The sequence below is a fragment of the Anomaloglossus baeobatrachus genome, chromosome 6 (assembly GCF_048569485.1).
Source record: "Anomaloglossus baeobatrachus isolate aAnoBae1 chromosome 6, aAnoBae1.hap1, whole genome shotgun sequence".
Classification (NCBI taxonomy): Eukaryota; Metazoa; Chordata; class Amphibia; order Anura; family Aromobatidae; genus Anomaloglossus; species Anomaloglossus baeobatrachus.
The window spans coordinates 101,399,632-101,418,285 of NC_134358.1; the positions used below are offsets into that span (position 1 = coordinate 101,399,632).

The following is an 18,654-nucleotide window of genomic DNA, read 5'->3' on the forward strand; positions in this document are numbered from 1 at the left end:
CGCCAGATCCGTTTTATCCATTTTTTTCTAGATTGTGCCTGATGTAAAAAAACTGATGTGTGAAAGTAGGCTAACCCTTTTGAAAATGAAAGCCTTGGGGCCAAAGCAACCTGGGGTAAAAAATGCTCACTACACCCCAAGATGAATTCCTTGAGAGGTGTAGTTTCCAAAATAGGTTCACTTGTGGGAGATGCAGTATCTACTGTTTTGGCATATCAGGGGCTGTGCAAATGTTACATGGCTCTCCAAAATTCAAGTAGTGCTCTTTCCTGCTGTCTTCTGCAGAAAGCACTCGCAGCCCGGCAGGAGAGGCTATGCTGCGACCTGGATGACTCGTGGGTACATACCCTAAGGCTATGTGCTCACGGCTCACACTGAGTTTTTTTACTGACCACAAAGATGCAGCGTTTTTGGGCCAAAAAAAAAACGCACAAAAAAGCATCTGCTGCAAACACGCATCAAAAAAATGCATGTGTTTTGATGCGTTTTTTGCTGCGTTTTCCTCCATTACCATTCAATGGGTAAAAAACGCAGGGAAAAATGAAAAAAGAATTGACATGCTGCATCTTTGTGGTCACCACAAAAACGCAACATAAAAAAAACTGCACTGTGCAGACAGCCAAAATAAAATCTGATAGACTTTTCGTTTAGACCAAAACTGCACCCAAAAAATGTGCAAAAATGCGGCAAAAAACACAGCGTGCACACATACCCTAAGGCTATGTGCACACGCTGCGTTTTTTGACGCTGCGTTTTTGGCCGCTAAAAACGCACAAAAACGCACCACGGCAAAAAAAACGCGGCAAAAAACGCATGCGTTTTTACCGCATTTTGGTGCGTTTTTGGCTGCGTTTTGCTGCATTTTTGATCTTTGCGTTTTTCTGCGTTTTTCCAATGCATTGCATGGGGGGAAAATGCAGAAAAACGCAGGAAAGAATTGACATGTCCATTTTTTTTTTTTTAAAGCTCAAAAACGCAGCTTAAAAAAAAGTTGTGTGCGGACAGCAAAAATGAAAACTCATAGACTTTGCTGGGGAAGCAAAGTCATGCAGTTTTGAGGACAAAAACGCACCTGAAAAACGCGCATAGCCTTACACTGGTTTTTGGTAGAGAAAAATCTGCTGCAAAAACGTAACGTGTGCACATAGCTTTATCTGCCCCAGTGTTTCATTAGCAGTTATATATTCTCATATACCAGTTTAAGCAGCTATTTATGTATTAGAGTTAGTAACATTGCATAGTACAGGGAGTTTTCTTAAGGCCTGCGACACACATCCGTGCCGCCGGTACGTGTTTGCCATTTTTTGCACGTACCGGCGGCACGGAGACGCGTTCAGCAATGCTACCCTATTGTAGCAGGCACACACACGTAAAACCACACGGAACGTGTGTTCGTGTCTGTTTGTACGTGTGTGCGTTTTTCTAAATGCTGACATGTCAGTGTTTTCTCCGGCAGCACGGGTGTCACACGGCCCGCACCCATACCACACGGGTGTAGTGTGGATGCGGTCCCGTGTGACACGCGCCGGAGAAAACATACGTGTCAGTGAAAAAAAAACAAAAGATTTACTCACTTTCTCCAGCTCTGCTGTCCTGCCGCTGCTGCCTCTTGCTGCCAACCGCCGCTCATTATGCTCATTTAATATTCATTTCACTGCCTGGCAGCAGCGGGGAGACGGGAGGGCTGGAGACAGAAAATCAGCACGACGGACAGCAGAAAGGACCAAGTGAGTATGTAAATTACCGGTTCTACGTGTGCTATCGCGAATAGCACACGTAGAACACACGTGGACCGCACGTACCCGAGACACGTACATACCTGCACGCAACACGCAGGGGACATACGTGTCTCTCGGCACTTGCGTGATTTTCACTTGTGTCGGAGGCCTAACTATGATTACCAGTTCAAATTAAAGGCTACGTCCTCTGGCTTCAAATTTTTTAAAATATTTAGAAAAAGATCCAGCACCATAACAGGAATCCAACCAGTAAGATGAATAAAAATGTTTTTCATTTATTCAGATCATAAGGTTAAAAAATACATACAAAATTAAAAAACATGACCAAAGCCTGACATGTTTCGGACCCTAGAACATAGTCCTTACTCATAGGTATGAGCACATCAGGGTTCACTCATGAAAACTACCTGATGTTTCTGGAACCCCATTCCTTGTATTGTTCTTAATTTACCAGAAAATTTTAATATGTCCTTAACTGAAAATCTGCAGCTAGGTGAAGCATAACACAAGACAATGGAGTTTAGCTTATCTTATTCTTAGAAATCATAAAGATCCACCGTGGATTTTAGACCAGTTACAGATTGTCAGATCCATAATAATAATAATAATAATAATCTTTATTTCTATAGCGCCAACATATTCCGCAGCGCTTTACAATTCAGGAGGATCATATACAAACAAGTAACAGTTATAGAAAATACAATAAAGAGGGAAAAAAGACAACCCTGCTCGTGAGAGCTTACAATCTACAATGCGATGGTGGTGGGGACAAGGTACAAGTGCTTATTTACAATGACAATCCAGCCATCTCAAGAAAATGGGGGATAGATAATGGCTTCCTGGACCAATTGGCCAGAGCCTTGAGATGTATTTGGGTGCCATGGAGTTTGACGTGGGGTAAGGGGTACTTCACACACAGCGAGATCGCTACTGAGATCGCTGCTGAGTCACGTTTTTTGTAACCTCATTAGCGATCTCGCTGTGTGTGACACTGAGCAGCGATCTGGCCCCTGCTGTGAGATCGCTGCTCGTTACACACAGCCCTGGTTCGTTTTTTTATTGTTGCTCTCCCACTGATAAGCACACATCGCTGTGTGTGACAGCGAGAGAGCAACAATCCTGAATGTGCAGGGAGCAGGAGCCGGCGTCTGACAGCCTGCGGTAAGCTGTAACCAAGGTAAACATCGGGTAACCAAGGTGGTTACCCGATATTTACCTTCGTTACCAGCCTCCGCAGCTCTCAGGCTGCCAGTGCCGGCTCCTGCTCCCTGCACACGCTAAGTTAAGCGGTGTGCGCTGGTAACTAAGGTAAACATCGGGTAACCATACCCGATGTTTACCTTAGTTACCAGTGTCCGCAGCTTCCAGACGCCGGCTCCGTGCAAGCGCAGCGTCGCTTGCACGTCGCTGCTGGCTGGGGGCTGGTCACTGGTCGCTGGTGAGATCTGCCTGTTTGACAGCTCACCAGCGACCATGTAGCGATGCAGCAGCGATCCTGACCAGGTCAGATCGCTGGTCGGATCGCTGCTGCATCGCTAAAGTGTGAAGGTACCCTAAGTTTCTGAGAAGTTGGAGGGATTAGGTGAAATTAGTTTGGCTAGGGATTGTGATAGGCCGCCCTAAAAAGATGCGTTCCATAGCACGCCAATGCAGATATTTGTGACCAACTTTACCTATTGCAATGCAATTCACAAATTAATTTGTATTAAATCTGCAACAAAATAAAAAAAAAATAGATGCGAGCACAAGATTGATAGACAAGGCAGAAAATGTAAAAAGGAGTTACCAACAGCAAACTGGTCATAACTTTTATTTTGAAACTTGTCTTAGAAAAAGGCAAATTTGCACCATGTGTTTCACATGTGTACCTAGCAGTATGGTGTATGCTAACGTCACCATTCGTGTCTTGTCTAACCCATACATCTCTGCTAGAGAGGACACTCCTATGTATAACACATTTTTGGAATATTGCTCTTGCTCTACGGCTTGTAATCCAATCTATTTTGCTGTATCAGATATTTGATAGTAAAGTGTGGCTAATGGAGGGATTAATTCCTATGTGTACACAGCACTCTCATGTGAAGGAATCCTCTTGGGTCACTTATATCGAGAGCAAACATCCTGCACTTACAAGAACCCGGCAGCCTGCCTGCGATTCTTATCTGACATATTTTTCTTCATGGTGGTGGACATAGGATGCCTCACTTCACTCATAATGACAGTGACATTTTTTTTTACTTTGATGCTATCAATATGCTTAATCTTCCATAACATCTAGTTGTAAAGGTGGCAATTTGCCCTAAAGCCCCACAATACATTTTCGATATCTGTTGGCTAAACGATGGTTCGGCCAACAGCTATTTCACCCAAAACTCCCAAAAGGATGAGGCTGAAAAGACAAAAAGACGCAATCCTGGCATCTTCTTGTCTGGTGGAACCAAAGTAAGGGGTTACAGGGAATCACTCACCAGGATTACTTGTGCGAGTCACAATTACTATACCATGCTTGAAATGGTGTATCCGGCTGCTGCAGACCCGAGAGCTGAAGCATCGATATATTGTTAGGAGAAGGGGATAAACGACTGCACTGCCCGGCAAAATCAGAGAAGCGATCCTTGAGGATTAGAAGATTTTATTGTTCTACGCGTTTCAGAGTATATACTACTCCTTCAGATACAAAAATCATCTATGTACAATGATCATTTTTGTTTATGAAGGAGTTGTACAAAAACACATAGAACAATAAAATCTTCTGATCCTCAAGGATCTCTTCTCTGACTTTCCCCAGCAGTGAGGTCTTTTATCCCCTTCTCTTAGGGGTGCTTCACACACAGCGAGCTCGCTGCCGAGATCGCTGCTGAGTCACGCTTTTTGTGACGCAGCAGTGACCTCATTAGCGATCTCGCTGTGTGTGACACTGAGCAGCGATCTGGCCCCTGCTGCGAGATCGCTGCTCGTTACACACAGCCCTGGTTCGTTTTCTTCAAAGCCGCTCTCCTGCTGTGACACACAGATCGCTGTGTGTGACAGCAAGAGAGCGACAAATGAAGCGAGCAGGGAGCAGGAGCCGGCGTCTGACAGCTGAGGTAAGCTGTATCCAAGATAAACATCGGGTAACCAAGGTGGTTACCCGATATTTACCTTAGTTACCAGCCTCTGCAGCTCTCACGCTGCCTGTGCTGCCGGCTCCGGCTCTCTGCACATGTAGCTGCTGTACACATCGGGTTAATTAACCCGATGTGTACAGCAGCTAGGAGAGCAAGGAGCAGGCGCTCAGTGTGCGCGGCTCCCTGCTCTCTGCACATGTAGCTGCATTACACATCGGGTTAATTAACCCGATGTGTACTGTAGCTAGGAGAGCAAGGAGCCAGCGCTCAGTGTGCGCGGCTCCCTGCTCCCTGCTCACACTGGTAACTAATGTAAACATCGGGTAACCATACCCGATGTTTACCTTAGTTACCAGTCTCCGCAGCTTCCAGACGGCGGCTCCGTGCAAGCGCAGCGTCGCTTGCACGTCGCTGCTGGCTGGGGGCTGTTCACTGGTCGCTGGTGAGATCTGCCTGTTTGACAGCTCACCAGCGACCATGTAGCGATGCAGCAGCGATCCTGACCAGGTCAGATCGCTGGTCGGATCGCTGCTGCATCGCTAAGTGTGAAGGTACCCTTAACTTTGGTGCTATCAATTTGCTTAGTCATCCATAATATCTAAAGGTGGAAATTTGCCCTAAAGCCCCACAATAAATTTTAAATACCTGTTAGCTAAACGATGGTTCGGCCAACACCTATTTCACCCAAAGGAGGAGGCTGAAAAGACAAAAAAGAGCAATCCTGGTGTCTTCTTTCCTGGTGGAAGCAAAGTAAGGGGTTACAGGGAATCACTCACCAGGATTAGTTGTGTGAGTCACAACTACTATATTAATGACCCAACACTCCCAAGCACAGGAGCGATTGGTCACAGGTTTTCTATGAGAGCCGCTGCCAGACATCCACAGCGGCAGCTTATATCTAGAGAACCAAAAGATCTGCAGTCCAAAATCAGACGTGCCAGATACTTAGCTCCCATAACAATCATGCGCTATACTTACCCATACACATTTGAATGTCAATCAAATTTGTTGATATCAATAGGTTTGGCCAATGTGAGTCCAATGAGTATGAGACCTTCTGATATTGGCTCAACAGGATCAGTTTTATCCCAATAGATGATGTGGTGGAAAGAAGGGATTGATAGTATGTATTCAAACAATCAATTCTATTTCTGTGGGAAATAATCTACTATCACTATTAAAAACACATGAATGTTCACCAAGAGTTCATTTGTTTAGGGGGAGTCAAAAGAAATTGTAGTTGGCTAAATTACTGTCTGATCAAGAACTATCTATAACTATAACTTTTGACTTTGTAGAAAGTATTAAAAATGCCTTAAAACATTATCTGTCTCTCATTATTCTGGCATTTGGCAAATGTAAATAATTTTGGTTCCTAATTGACCGAAAATGGGAAAGGTTTATTCTGATTTCATGTCAGATAGTGAGAAAAACCTGCAGATGTGTCTGTATAAAGAGCGGAGGGAAAAACCTGCAGATGTGTCTTTTTTAGATAGTGTATGTAAACTTTTGGCTTCAATTGTATATATTTTACCCTACTGCACCTCTTATATATCGTACTCTAGCAGGAGTGCAGGTCTCCTCTGTAATACGTCGTTTCTCCATGTACAGAGGACAGATAGCATTATAAAGGTCTGCGTGGCCTGTCCTGGAAATGTATATAAACAGTGAACGCTTCTGGTAGACATGTAGGCCTGATATCCAGGAGAATGAAAGACGACTTACACTCGCACAATGTGACCATACAAGGCTCGTTATAGGATGTAGGGGGATTCTAATTCTATCTTCTGCCAAGTGCAACTCAAGGGTTTCCAGAGTCGCCCAGACTGAGTGTATAGCTACATCTGCATGAACACATGTACTATACGGCCGCGTAAAGCATCTGCCTTACATGATACCTGGCATTAATTTAGTCACACACATGGGCTGCATGTATAATACAATGAGGCACTGAAGCAGTGTCATGACTCTGCATCTTTGCTGATAGATGTGATGCCCCCATACACATTACATTAATGTCAGACCACCTATGTATGGGGCCCCCCGGTCCTGAGAGATGAGCAATTTGAAGCATCATACTAAGGCCGGGGCCACACGGGGCACTAGTGCGATCCTCGCATGACACTCGGCTCACGCTGGCAGCACAGCGGGAGCCGAGTGTCATGCGAGTGTCACTGTGATTGAGGTCCGATCATGCGATCGAACCTCAGCTGCAGGGGGCGGGCCGGCACTCAGGAGGGGAGGGCCAGCGCTGAGGAGGGGAGAGAGGGATTTATCTCCCTCTCTCCTCCGTTGCCTACTATTGCCATTCTCGCCCTGCACTCGCGGTACACCGGTCTACTGCGAGTGCAGTGCGATTTTTCTCTCACCCCATAGACTTGAATGGGTGCGAGAGAAACCTGGATCGCATTACAGTCGCAGCATGCTATGATTGTTTTCTCGGTCCAATTAGGGCTGAGAAAATAATCGCTCATGGGTGCTGGCACATAGGCTAATATTGGTCCGAGTGGAATGCGATGTTTTATCGCATCCCACTCGCTACGATTTTCACGCCGTGTGTCTTAGGCTAGGGCCCCACTTTGCGTTTCCACCTGCATTTTAGGTGCTTTTTAGGTCCGTTTTGAGATGCACCTTTGTCATGCCGAAAGGCATGCGTTTTGATTTACCAGCAAAGTCTATGGAAAAAGTGGATTTCCTGACCCCACTTTGCGTTTCTAAACGCTGCGTTTAATTTGCATATTTTGTGACAAAAACCATGCGTTCAAAGAAGCAGCATGTCAATTGTTTTTGCCATTTTGGGTGCGTTTTGCTAACATTGAAGTCAATGAGAAATGGCAAAAACCAAGATTCCTGCAAATTCCAGCGTTTTACCTGCTTTTTCAGTGCAGAAAACATGCGTTTTTTACTTCAAAATAATGATTTCATATGTCCCTTTACACACACACATAGTCCGACAATTAAAAAAAGAAATTTATTAAATTATTGCTATTTTTCCACTAAATATCTTATTACCGCTATAATTTCATTCATAATTTATTTCTATTATTTTTCCCAAAAATATAGATGTTTCTTTTTTTCCAATTTTTTCATTGAGTTTGACTATTTAAACTTTATTTAGCAGTGTCTTGATGTTCAAAACGCATATATCAAAACGCAGGTATAAAGCGCTGAAAACGCACCTAAAACGCGGTAAATACGCATGCGTTTTCAGCGCTAAATTTCTGAAAAAGGCAACTTTGGTCAAATCAATTAAGCCCAAAACGTGCGTTCTGAACAGCAAGTAGGAGAACACAAAGTGGGGCCCTAGCCTTAGGCCTAAAACTTCTTGTTTTCCCAAGAGATAAGTTACTGGTTCTAGAGCGGTTCATTCCACTCGCCCCATTGAAAATGCATGCACACTGTGATATTTAATTATTTCAGTAAAACTTTAACAAAAACTTATTTGATTAAAAAAAAAAAAACACCTGCAGGCTTGGCTGAACTGAGCGTGCATGTACAGTATATGTGATGGTTGGGAAGGTGAATCTGAGATTGGCTTGGGCGACTACTATCGTCCCTTGTGCATTTTAGAATAAAGATGGCTGAACATTTCAGGCTGGGATTTCAGTGGGGTCATCAGTCAACCATCTGATGTGTATCATGGATTCATGTCACGTCACAGCGACGTCACATGGCAGCTGTCCAATAGCAGAGGAGGGGCAGAGATGAGCGGCAGGAACATCCCGCTCACCTCCTTCCTTCTGCATTGCCGGTGGACGGCAGGTAAGGAGATGTTCGTCGCTCCTGCGGTGTCATACATAGCGATGTGTGATGCCGCAGGAACGACGAACAACATCGCTACTCACCAGGCAACGATATTTGGTGTTTGGAGGACCTCTTCAACACTAACGATTTTTACCACTTTTGCGATCGTTGAACGTCGCTTGTACGTGTCACACGCTGCAATGTCGCTAACGACACCGGATGTGCGTCACAAACACCGTGACCCCAACAATAAATCGTTAGCGATATCGCAGCGTGTAAAGTACCCCTTAGTCAACCATCTAATGCATAAAGGAACTCTTCAACTTTACCCCAACAAGTGATGTCAGAGGAGGGCGAGAAAGAACAAACATTTTCAATTCAAATGCCCAACCCTTGTTTACATAGGTGTCTGGCAGTGGCTTTCTTCTCTCTTGGGGTCCCGTCACATGTAGCGACGTTCCAGCGATCCCACCCGCAATCCGACATGGCAGGGATCGCTGGAGTGTCGCTACATGGTCACTGGTGAGCTGTCAATCAGGCAGATCTCCACAGCAATTAGAGACCAGCCAACAGCGACCCGTGTAACGACGCTGTGCTTGGTAGCCAGGGTACACATAAGGTAACTATGTAAAGCGCTTTGCATAGTTACCCGATATGTACCCTGGCTACGTGTGCAGGGAGTCGGCGTCTGGCAACCTGTAACCGGCGTACGCTGGTAACCATGGTAACACATCGGGTAACTAAGCAAAGCGCTTTGCATAGTTACCCGATGTGTACCATGGTTACCAGCATACTGCCGCTTACAGGCTGCCAGACGCCGGCTCCCTGTACATTCAGATCGTTGGTCTTCCGCCGTCAAACACGCCGATGCGTGCTGCACAGCGGGAGACCAACGAGCAAAAAATGGTCCTGACCATTTTGTAATGATCAGCAACCTCACAGCAGGGACCCGCTCGCTGCTGCTTGTCACACACAGCGATATCGCTGGCGAGGTCGCTGATACGTCACAAAACCTGTGACGTTTCAGCAATCTCGCTGTGTGTGACGCCCACATTAGGCTATGTGCCCATGGGACAATGTATCCGCAGACTTTGCTGCAGGTTTGTCCGCAGGTTTACCGCAGTCGCTCCCCGGAATCCGCAGCTATCCATTGCTGTGGGATTCGAGCATTTTTGTTGCGGTAAACCTGTGAGACAAGTGCGGAAATACCTGCGGAAGTCCCACCCTCTATCTCCATAGTGGAAAGGCGGGACATCCGCAGATATTTCCGCATGAATAATGGACATGCAATTACGGGCGGCTGTGGGAAATCCGTAGCATATTCCGCAGCCGTACATACTGCAGCATTGATACAGCACTCCCCAAATCCCATAGGATAACATGGGGAGTGTCTGTACTTGCGTTAACCTGCGGATTTATCTGGAAAATCTAGATAAATCCATGGGTTTTCCGCGGCAAAATCTGCACATACATTGTCCCATGGGCACATAGCCTTACTGTTGAAAACACATGAACACTCGGACGAGTCATTCATATGTGTGTAGGAGTTGGGGGAGAGCTGAAGACATAGGAGTGTTCACCCTACAGCTATTGCATGTGAATGGCCAGCTGTAGACTGAATGCCCATTAGAATACTTTCTACTACAAATCGGCTGCATGTGAGCTCCAGTGTTGCCCTGGTGTCCATCCATGCCAAACACAAAGGACAATGAATATGGAAGTATACTAATACATAAAAAGTGTAAAGCAAAGAACTAAGGCAGCAATCCCATATATAATGGGTTATTTTAACAATGTAATAATAATATTAATAAAATGTTAATAAGAATTATTTTTTTTTAAATGCAACTATCTAATATACTGTATACAGCTGTGTGTGTGTGTATATATGTATGTGTGTGTGTGTATATGTATGTATGTGTGTGTGTATATGTATGTTTGTGTGTGTGTGTATATGTATGTGTGTGTGTGTGCGTATATGTATGTGTGTGTGTGTGTATATATGTATGTATGTGTGTGTGTGTATATGTATGTATGTGTGTGTGTGTGTGTATATGTATGTTTGTGTGTGTGTGTATATGTATGTGTGTGTGTGCGTGTGTGTTTGTGTATATGTATGTGTGTGTGTGTATATGTGTGTGCGTGTGTGTGTATATGTATGTGTGTGTGCGTGTGTGTGTATATGTATGTGTGTGTGTATATGTGTGTGTGTGTGTCTGCTAAAGGAATCCGCACTGTTGCATTTACAATCACAAAATTTTGCACAGACGCCCCATTTGACTCAGGGAACATCATAGACTATGTTTTGCAGGGGGAAATTTTAACCCTGTACTTTAGTTATTCGCAAGAAAAATTGCTTACTTACTGTTTGGATGTGAGAGGTAATATATTGGCTATTTTGTTTTTGAGAGCCTGGATATCTATCAGGCGGCCTATAGCAACCAATCACAGCTCTGCTTCTATTTTGCTACAGGTCATTAATAGGAGCTATGATTGGTTGCTATAGCCAACATAGGACATTCTTAGTATAAGACGTTTATGTGTGAGTTAATATGATTTTGGTGGGAGAGAGGGAAAGTGGGAAAGATTTAGTTCCTATCCCGGGCAACGCCGTGTACTACAGCAAATTTAGCATAAAATATTGTTTTGCAGATATATTTCATAAAAATAAGAGGGGGTAACACATTTCCCTGCCTCTGGTAACATTTTTCCCTGCCTGTTTATCACAGGAGTGAGTGCTTCTACTGCATCATCAGTCCTGTGAGCTCATCATAAATCAAGTCAGTGAGGTGGAACTACATTGGGCTGAGCTTATATGTCACTGACTTGATTTATGATGAGTTCACAGGACTGATGATGTGATAGAAACACTCACTCCTGTGATAAAACAGGCAGGGAAATATGTTACTTGAGAAAGCAGCTGCGAGCCTCTCCTGTTTCATCTGACGTACTCACTTATCATATGTGATTGATGCTTTCCCCGTGGCCAGGAGCTCACCATGTATGTGCTCACCATATAGCAGCTCTGTAGGGTCAGACACAACCATTACACAGTGCATAGAAAGAACACATTTATAACATATCTCAGCGCAGGAACATTTTTTTTAACACATCCAATTGTGGAATAGTTATTACAAGATGTATTAATTAAAGGTATTTTGTTCAGGAGTTTACCTTTAAGTAAACTATACCAAATTCAATAATTCCCATCAAACTCTGTAAAAATTGGCCCGTTTGCCCATAGACGCGTAGTGCCCACCATTTCCCAGAGAGGTGCACTCGATCCATCCCAAATCTTTGCTCACATTACAGCGCAGCTGTATATGTCATGTTATACTGATCAGTGGTCTCCTACAGATTCTCCAGTTGTGGGGGAACTACGGTGTATGCTGGAAGTTGTGTTTTTTGGGGAGTGGGGAAAGTCATAGGTTGGATACCACTAATTCAGGTATGTTGCAGGATGGTGATATGAATTGCCTGTAATGAATGCCCCTAAGCACTTTGCTGTGTCTTCTCCCCAGGAGTTGCAGTCTCAGATTAGCACCATGCAAGTGGAGCTGGGTGTGAAAGAGGCCACTATCAGTGCCATGAAAAGAGAGGTGGAGACCCGGCGCAGGCACCTGCGGGATATCTCAGGTATTCTCAGTATGCAGATGAAGTTTTCTTTGTTTCTTCTCCTCTGTCTCCTACTTAAATACAGGGTGTGTCACCACATAATGGTAACAAGACACCGAGTGTCTGGGGGACACCTGCCCGATCCCAGCCCCTGCTTCTGCAGACAGGGAGCACAATGCAGTGTGATATGGACACATCTCTGCAGGGAATCTGTGGTTTTTAGCCTGGGTATAAAGCTCTATCAGCTCATTGTGCTGCTTATCCTACATATACAAAGACCTTACTTCTTATTAATAATAATAATAATAATAATCTTTATTTCTATAGCGCCAACATATTCCGTAGCGCTTTACAATTCAGGAGGATCATATACAAACAAGTAACAGTTATAGAAATACAATATTTAGAGGGGAAAAAAAAATACAACCCTGCTCGTGAGAGCTTACAATCTACAATGAGATGGGGGGAGAGGCAAGGTTCAAGTGCTTATTTACAATGACAATCCAACCATCTCACGGAAATGGGGCTGGATAATGGTTTCCTGGACCAGTGGGCCCGAGCCTTGAGATACAAACGGAATACCTATGAGGTATAATATTCTCACCTACGTCTCACTAGAGATATGCTTAGTAAATATTTAAAGGGATTTGTTGGTTTGCGAAATTCCCGGCACCCCGGCTGCAGTTTGTCTTAAAAAATGTAAAAAAATTAAAATTGTCTTAAAAATTAAAACCTGTCTTTTACTCACCTTCCCAAGGTCCAGCGTTGAGTCTCAGAGGCTGCTCCCAGTGTCTGTGATAGTCTGCATCCGCAGGACTGTTGTCACGTCTGCAGTGTTGATGTCTCATCGGCAGCACTGATGATGTCACGTCTGCAGCGCTGATGATGTCATGTCTGCAGCGCTGATGTCATGTCTGCAGCGCTGATGCACTGATGATGTCATGTCTGCAGTGCTGATGTCATGTCTGCAGCGCTAATGATGTCACGTCTGCAGCGCTGATAATGTCATGTCTGCAGTGCTGATGTCACGTCTGCAGCGCTGATGCACTGATTATGTCATGTCTTCAGCCCTGATGTCACGTCTGCAGTGCTAATGAGGTCACATCTGCAGCACTTCAGCCAATAACTGAGGTCAGCCGCTCTGCCCGAGTTGATGGTGAACTGCTCAGAGTCGCTGAGATCACTGATAGATGTCAGCAAGACGTCAGCCCTGCAGACAATGATGTCACTGCGAGCAGTGGCAGAGTATCAGCCCTGATCCGTAAGGCCCCTTTCACACATCAGTTTTCTGCCATCAGTCACAATCTATTTTCTCAACGGATTGACGGATCCGTCGCAGATTGTGGAAAAACTGATGTGACGGATCCGTCAAAAAAAACGGATCAGTCGCATCAGTTTTTTCAGCCCAACAGTGTTTTTACACCCCATCTGAGCTTGCGCAGTTAAAAAACAAAAACGGATCCGTCGCCGGATTCCGTCATTTGACGGATGACGACGGATCCTGCGCCCATAGGCTTGACAGATGAAACATGAGGCCATCTGTCGCTAATACAACTCAATGAGAAAAGAACGGATCCAGTAGCATCAGTCGCTGCATCCGTTTTTTTCAAAATTCGACAGATTGTGACTGATAGCAAAAAACTGATGTGTAAAAGGAGCCTAAAGGGTACTTTACACGCTGCGATATCGATATCGCTAGCGAGCGTACCCTCCCCCGTCGGTTATGCGTCACGGGCAAATCGCTGTCCGTTGCGCACAACATTGCTAACACCCGTCACACGTACTTACCTGCCTAGCGGCGTCACTAAGCAACCGCCCAATAGCAGAGCAGGGGCGGAGATGAGCGGGCGGAATATCCCGCCCACCTCCTTCCTTCCTCATTGCCGGTGGACGCAGGTAAGGAGATGTTCGTCATTCCTGCGGTGTCACACATAGTGATGTGTGATGCCACAGGAACGCTGAACAACCAGCGGCATGCACCACCAACGATATTATGAAAAGGAGCGACGTTTTTGCGATCGTTGATAGTCGCTCCTAGGTGTCACACGCTGCGATGTCGCTAACAACGCCGGATGTTCGTCACTAACGACGTGACCCCGACGATATATCGTTAGCGATGTCACAGTGTGTAAAGCACCCTTAAGAGAGAGTAAAGAATAGTTTATTGTTAAAACAAATTGCAGCCGGGAAATCCGAAATATTGCCAGTATAAAAATATATGGTCTCTAGGGCACATGTGTGGCGCCCTGGACTAGCCAGGTAGCCACAGACAAAACACACACACACACCCACCCCCCCGGACAGTTACATTAGTCAGACAAAAACCCTTGTTGCCTCCCTCCAGGGTCTGATGTCCACACCAGGTGGGGCGGAGCCAGGTGGTTGGCCCCACCCACCGAGGAGTTCACAGCCTGGAGGCGGGAAAAACAGGAGATAGAGTTTGGAGGTGAAAGTGAGAGGTCACGTACTGCGAGTGTCTGGGTTGGAGCCCAGGCACCGAGAGCAAGGTTGGCAGACGGTGGTGGCCGTCTGCAGGAGTTGGTGGAACTCCGCAGAGCCGTAAGGACCGGGGCTGGGCGGTGGCGCACCGGTACCAGACCGGGGAACGGAGTGAAGCTAAGCACACACAGGCAGGGCCATCGGACCCCGACCAGGCTTGGAGTCGCCGTCAATAGTCAAATCCGAATGTGACAGGAACCCCCGGGGTTCCCTAACAACCAAGTCCCGATTGAAGGCAACCGCTCACACCGTGAGGATATACAGCCACCGCCACCGGCTAGAAATCCAAGGGCCAGCGCCTGCGGGCAAAACGGGCTCCTCCGGTATCTATACACCGGGGAGCGGACTACCGTTGGGAAAAGCCATTGGAGTTAACACAGTACACAAAGGTGCAGGGAGAGACAGCCACCATCACCTGTCCGGGGAGAGACACTGCAGCCGGCTGCGGGACCCGTCCATCCAGCCGTTTGGTTTACCGGAGACTTTGTGCATCTATTGCTGAGTGAGTACACGCGTGCCATCCGGCACCGCGCTGCGCTGTCCCTGCAACCCTGCACCTCACCGACCCTGCCTCCCCGTCACACCACCGGGCCCCGGGACCACCAACCCCTACCCATGGAGGGGGAAAACAACATCCCAGCTGCTCCATACCATCGCTCCCGGGATCCCCGTCACCAGCAGCGGTGGTGCCCATCTTCACCACAACCCGTGGGTGGCGTCACGGACTAAATCCCCAAACAAATCACCCCCCTTTTCACTCACGGGCGAGGAGTGCCGCTCGAGTCCCCGGATCCGGCCCACCGCTCGAGCCACCGAGCAGCAGCCGCAGCGCCGGACCCGAGCGTTAGCGAGCGCAGCGCCCCGCCACCCGCGACACATGTACATATGTAAAGGTGCTGTAAAGAGCAGCTCCTCCCCTGGAGGACCCAATGCATCTACATATTACATGGTCTTTCATTCATTTGCACGTAAAAAAAAAAAAGAATTTCAAAGGATGAAAACATTTACTAGAATTTTCTCTGCAATGTGTGCATGAGACTTGGTAACATCTCATCCACTTTGCTGCTACATACATTGTTGTTGTTTTTAAATTGTAAAATAAATGTCATGAATTTGATTTATTTACAACATGCATTTTAGTGGCTTTTTTTCCCACATTTTTCCAAAATAACTAACATAAGTAGTTGGAGCTCACACTGAAAATAAATAGGTGAGGATTTAGGTATCGTATAGTAGTGATCAGCTATTGAATGATAGGTTTATGCTGAGATCAGCACAGGTACAACTAGGAATTGTTAAAAAAAAACAGCCTGTCCCCCAAGTACGCTGCACCCCCTCATCAATTCCCACTGCTGAGTGTGGCCTGCCACTATAATGTGTGGTTATCAGGTGGCTGCGCGCAGCACATCGGTTCAGGGACATACGCTCAGGCTCCCACTGTAATGTGACACCGCAGCGCTGAGTTATTGAACCCAGTAATAACAGTGACGTATGTGAACAGCAGCTTCAACGAACTTCTTAAAAAGCTCTTGGGAAAATCCACACTGACGTTTCACCCTGCAGTAACCCATTATGCACCTGCAATTCAGAGTTTAATTTTAACTGCAAATGCCTGACCTCTAAGGCCACTTTCACACATCCATTTTTTTGGCATCAGTCACAATGTGTCGAAATAGGAAAAAAACGGATCCAGCGTTGGATCTGTTTTTTTCTCATTGGCTTGTATTAGCGACAGATCGCGACGGATGGCATGATGTTACATCCGTGGTATGACGGATCCATCAAACAAATTGTGTCCGTCGGACTGAGACGACGTCCATAGTAACGTTTTTTGTGTACGTCGAAAAAACGGACAGCGACGGATCTGTCGTCGTCCGTTGTTTGGTATAATGGAAGCCTATGCGCGCAAGATCCGTCATAGTCCGTCATTTGGTATAATGGAAGCCTATGGCCCCAGGATCCGTCGTAGTCTGTTGCTTGGTATAATGGAAGCCTATGGGCGCAGGATCCGTTGAAGTCCGTCATTTGGTAAAATGGAAGCCTATGGCCGCAGGATCCGTCGTAGTCCATCATTTGGTATAATGGAAGCCTATGGCCGCAGGATCCGTCGTAGTCTGTCGTTTGGTATAATGGAAGCCTATGGCCGCAGGATCCGTCGTAGTCCATCGTTTGGTATAATGGAAGCCTATGGCCGCAGGATCCGTCGTAGTCTGTCGTTTGGTATAATGGAAGCCTATGGCCGCAGGATCCGTCGTAGTCCATCGTTTGGTATAATGGAAGCCTATGGCCGCAGGATCCGTCGTAGTTTGTCAAATGACGGAAGTAGGCGACCAATACTTTTTTTTCTCCTCTCTCTCTCTTTCTTTCTTCATATATAGAGAGAGAAAACGGGTTTTCTTATTTAAAGTGCATTTTAATGAATAATTCCACAATTGGATGTGTTTAAAAAAAATGTTCCTGTGCGGAGATAATCTTATATATTTGTGTCCTGTAGTTCCATGAAAAATGCCCAAGGGAAAAATGTCCATAGGAAAAAAGCCCACAGCCAGAAAAATTGCCCACATGGAAAGTTGCCTACACAGAGAATTGCCCACATGGACAAAATATCAACAATTTATTACCAGTTTATTAAAGAGGGCTAAGGCTGTATTTAGACACAGAAAATTGGGCACATGGGAAATTGCCCACATGGACGAAATAACAGTTTATTAAAGAGGTCTGATAACAATAACTCCAGTCCATTTGCCCACACACAGCTTTGTACCATTGCCACATCACAAAGTTTTGGATCTGTGATATTTGAGGTGCAAGGTGAGGATATTACATGATATGTGATCAACTTGTGATTTTGAGTTGATCTAATGCAAAAATTATGAAGAGCTCTGGTTTGTAAGCACACCTTTGTACCAGTCTGTAATTAGCAACAATAGATATACAGGTTGGTCTCATCCCACACTGATTCCATGGGGTCCAGAATCCGGCGATTTAAAACGGTGATAGAAGGAATTGGGTGATTAGAGCAAGCGTATTATACATACCGAATCTCCCATGCGGCTGTAGCGCTACTTGAGGGGGCGCTCATTATCCCTCATGCATATGCACTGCTTCCCTTGCCCACCGGCAGTCCCTGGTTGCAGTCAGACCCGCCCCCACCCTGTGTTACAGCTTGTGTGATTGCTTGCAATCAGATACGCTGCGTGTGCGTCCCTATTAGTGTAAAATAAATAAAAAAATGGTTTAGGTTCCCCCTATATTATGATACCCAGCACAGATAAAGCATACGGCTACAGGCTACAGCCCCCAGCCGTGTGCTTTTCTTGGCTGTGTATCAAAATAATAGGGATTTTTAAAAATTACTTAAATAAATATATTTAAAAAAAAAGCGTGCAGTCCCCCCCTATTTTGATACCCAGCCATGATAAAGCCGACAGCTGGGGGAACACCCATGCTTATTGGACCCCCAGCCTAAAAATAGCAGCCTGCAGCGGCCCACGATTGTCACATCCATTAGATGCGATAATCCCGGAACTTTACTCAGCTTATCCCGATTGCCCTGGTGCAGTAGCAATCGGGGTAATAAGGGGTTAATAACAGCTCACAGCTGCCAATAAGTCCTATATTAGTAATGGGAGACATCTATGAGACACCTCCCATTACTAATCTGTAAGTGAAAAGAAACACAAACACTGAAAAAATCCTTTATTTGAAATAACATACAGAAATCCCACCCTCTTTCACTACTTTATTAACCCCCAAAAAATCCAATTCGGATGTAATCCACACGATTCCATCTCTGCTACATCTGAAGTGACAGCACGGTCCTCCACCTATGATCGCAAATAACCTGAGTGATGGACTTCCGGCTCCTGCGCTGATCATGTAGGACACAGGACGCCTGAGCTCTGTCATTCCCTGCAGCTCTGACATATATACCGGACAACCCACCAGCC

The 18,654-nt window shown here is 45.7% G+C and overlaps 1 protein-coding gene across 2 annotated transcripts in view; it reads left to right on the forward strand.

Annotated features, from left to right (window-relative positions):
- LOC142244097 (uncharacterized) overlaps window positions 1-18,654 on the forward strand; it is a 126,110-nt gene that overhangs the window by 28,189 nt on the left and 79,267 nt on the right. For both annotated transcript variants that reach the window (XM_075316294.1, XM_075316295.1), the window contains one exon: window positions 12,112-12,226. In XM_075316294.1, coding sequence (XP_075172409.1) covers window positions 12,112-12,226 — 115 coding nt within the window. The remainder of the gene's footprint in view (window positions 1-12,111; window positions 12,227-18,654) is intronic.